This window comes from Hibiscus syriacus, unplaced genomic scaffold (assembly GCF_006381635.1).
Source record: "Hibiscus syriacus cultivar Baekdansim isolate YM2019G1 unplaced genomic scaffold, ASM638163v2 tig00110548_pilon, whole genome shotgun sequence".
NCBI classification, from domain to species: Eukaryota; Viridiplantae; Streptophyta; class Magnoliopsida; order Malvales; family Malvaceae; genus Hibiscus; species Hibiscus syriacus.
This window is the reverse complement of record NW_024062775.1, coordinates 3,797,058-3,800,307: the sequence shown is the minus strand read 5'-3', so window position 1 is coordinate 3,800,307 and position 3,250 is coordinate 3,797,058. Positions and strand designations below refer to the sequence as shown.

At 31.3% G+C, this 3,250-nt stretch overlaps 1 protein-coding gene across 1 annotated transcript; it reads right to left on the bottom strand.

The window, feature by feature from the left end:
* Positions 1 to 1,711: 1,711 nt before the first annotated feature.
* On the bottom strand, positions 1,712 to 2,191 carry LOC120130606 (precursor of CEP9-like). The gene has a single exon (XM_039147817.1). The coding sequence runs from the start codon at positions 2,189 to 2,191 to the stop codon at positions 1,712 to 1,714; it is 480 nt and encodes a 159-aa protein (XP_039003748.1).
* Between the last annotated feature and the right edge of the window lie 1,059 nt (positions 2,192 to 3,250).

The window sequence follows — 3,250 nt, the reverse complement described above, 5'->3', positions numbered from 1 at the left end:
CAACTCGGAGGGATGGGCATAGGTCAGTTTGGGTCTAATTTTCGAATCAGAAATTTTTGATCCATTCGATTTGATTCGAAAATTATTTATTCTTTGTCGGATTCGACTCAACTCGAAATAATATATTTACTAAAAAAATTGATTGTATTCAAGAAAAATATGGACTTAATTGAAAAAAATAATATATAGAGGGGTATTATTGTAATTATCCTTAAATATAAGGTAAAATTATAGTTTTTTCAAGTCAGGTCGGGTCCAATATTTTTCACCCTAAATCTAAACTCGACCCAACCTGATCTGAACATAACCTCTAAAAAACCCAACTCCACCTGAAGTCAACTTTTTTTTTTTATAAAAAAGATACAACCCAATCAAATCGAATTAGGTCAAAAACAGTCGGGTTATGATCTCATGCCCATCGCTACACACAACTAACCAAAGAGAATAGCAAAAGCTTGTTAACAAAATAAAAGATAAATTACGCATTTAATACTTAAACTATCAGTTTTAGTTTGTTTTAACACCTAAGCTTTCATATTTTAAATTATACCTAAAGTTTAGTTTTTGTTTAATTTTAGTACTAATCCATTAAAAGTTAATTTTTTTATTTTAGTACTCCCGTTCAAAATTTAACGTTAAATTTTTGAAAAAAATTAAAAGTTTAGGTACTAAAACGGATAAAAACTAATAGTTTAGGTACTAACCGCATTAAACTTTTAACGGCGAGTACTGAAATGAAAATAAACATTAGGTATGATTTTAAAAAAATAATAAAAGTTTAAGTACTAAAACGGATCAAAATTGATAATTTATGTACTAAATGAGTAGTTTACCCAAAATAAAAACAAGAATATTAAAACAATAAACCTCTTACCAACAACACATTTTTTATAGATATATTTTAATTATTAATTTATAGATATGTTTTAATTATCGTTTTATCTTTTCATATTATAATAATTTATCTAATTTCACTTATAAATATGTACCAATTATAAAAATATAATAACATGTTTGTATCGAACACTAATTTTTATAAATTATATTAATTAATTATAATTGCATTTATATGAATCTATTATTGTCATAATTTCAAATACTGCCCACAAAAAAAAAAGGTTCATTTTCATTCGCTTAACTTTGTTTTCTTTATTAGGTATAACTTTGAATACAAAAATTCCGCTCTCTTTATTACCATGGGTGAATATGTAACATAATATAATCTTTTAGGATTGGTCTTGCCCCAAAATTATTTCATTTCTATTAGTTTTTAATATATAATCCCATTTATTATTGTACTCATATTTTTTTAATATGATCTTTATTCATAATGATTAGACACGCCCGATTTTAATTAAATATATTTTAAATTAATATTTTCGGTCAATATAATGAAAATTAAAATCAAACTATTATATGCATTAGAATTATATTATTAAATCCAACACCGTTTCATAAAATATCAATCATACATAAAATTTGAATATAAAATACATTAAAACGAGTAAGGTAGAGTACATGGCATAGTGTCAATCGTCAAACCAGAAATTATTTGGGGGAAATTTATTTTTGTACAGCTGAAATTCGGATCTATGCCTTTAAACCTAACACTGTAGGACTCATGCAGTTCCTACGTGAATATTATTGTAATCCATATGACTGAACAATTTACGAGATTTGGAAAAATGTTTACCCAAAACAATGTGTAAAGCTAGGCATTTGGTTTTGATTTTTTGGTCACAAAAGCATGTCCACCTCCAGGACTGTGCCCTGGGTTGGTGGGTCGGAATCCTTCCTTATCACCATTATTGGAGCTAGCTCTTCCAACAGGTTTTTGTTCAGTTTCTTCATCATCTTCTCCGAATGAATGTCCGGCACCCGGACTGTTCCCCGGTGTCGTGGGTCGAAAAGCATCTTTGTAACCATCAACCGAGACACTGGAACCCGAGCTTTTACTTGGCATAGGAGGTGGCAGGACTTGTTTTCTTCCCGGACGAGGGCCGGCGAAACTCGGTCGACCGCCACCTTCGACGGCTGCAGGTTCATGGCCATTTTCGTGCATGGCAGATTCCTCAGTTTGGCTGCTTTGCTTTGGATCACCTGTTGATTTTATTGGTCTTCCATCAGCCGGGAAAGCTAAATAATGGCAGCAGGCAATCATTGCCAGAATAAAAACACCTCTCAGCTCCATAACTGGGAAACTAAAAGCTTGGGATTCAATTGAGAGAGATTTGAGAAAGCAAAAGATAAAACTATGAACAATGAAGAGATCGATGCGTTATGCTATTTCATGCTGGGGACTTATAATGTCAGGAGTAATGGCCCTGTGAGGATCCCAACCGCTAATTATTCGTAAAACACAATGATTATTTTTTATATATCCCACTTATTCTCTGATCTGTCACGTACGTCTTTTGTAGAACTCTCTCCATTGTTTATGTTAGTTGCAGGCTTTCAACTTTCAAAGAAAATGGGTGGAATGATTGCTTGGCTACCGAGTGCTAATGGTTAGCATCATATTTGAAAATGTTGGATACAAATAGGGACGAACATTGTATTTTATATTATAAAATTTTAATAGAACGAAATAGATTATCAATAGAAAATATAAAAGAAATATTAATTTATATAAGTATAATCATTTGTCAGTTCCCTTAATCAATCGCTGAATAGATGATTTATTCTAGGTTATCCTTATAAACCCTCTTAAAAATTGTTATTTAAGAGATGTAGGTCATTGTAAATTACATCTAAGCACCGACGGATCATAATTTCAGGAAGATTAGCCAATTATTATTCTACATCTTTCTTTAGCAATAGCCTATGAACCCTTAACATAAACCGGCCTAAACAGTAGATAATGCAAGGTAGTACGAGCACTATAAGAATGAAAATCAAATGCTTTTGATTAAGAAAAGTAGGGTTATTTTTTAATTAGCTTCCACTAATGGAAAAAGAAAAAGAAAAGCAAACATAATGGATGGTTCACAGGGACAGCCGGAATTTGACCAAATATCACTGTCATAAAGATTTTGATATGAATGTTGCTTCTTTCTTTTTCCAGGTTCTGTAAATGCTAAATTTGAACCAGAGGTTTGACTTTCTCTCTGGTGTGGGAGCTATTTCTTTAATTCATAAAACTCAAGGTCAAGACATGTCGGTCACACAGAACATTAAAAAAAATCAAAAGTTGTCACATCAATCAATTGAGATCGGGTCAAATATTCGTTAGTACTTGAAGACAAATCTT

Excerpts from the sequence above, each read along its gene's own strand:
- LOC120130606 (XM_039147817.1), bottom strand. The coding sequence starts at position 2,191 with ATGGAGCTGAGAGGTGTTTTTATTCTGGCAATGATTGCCTGCTGCCAT.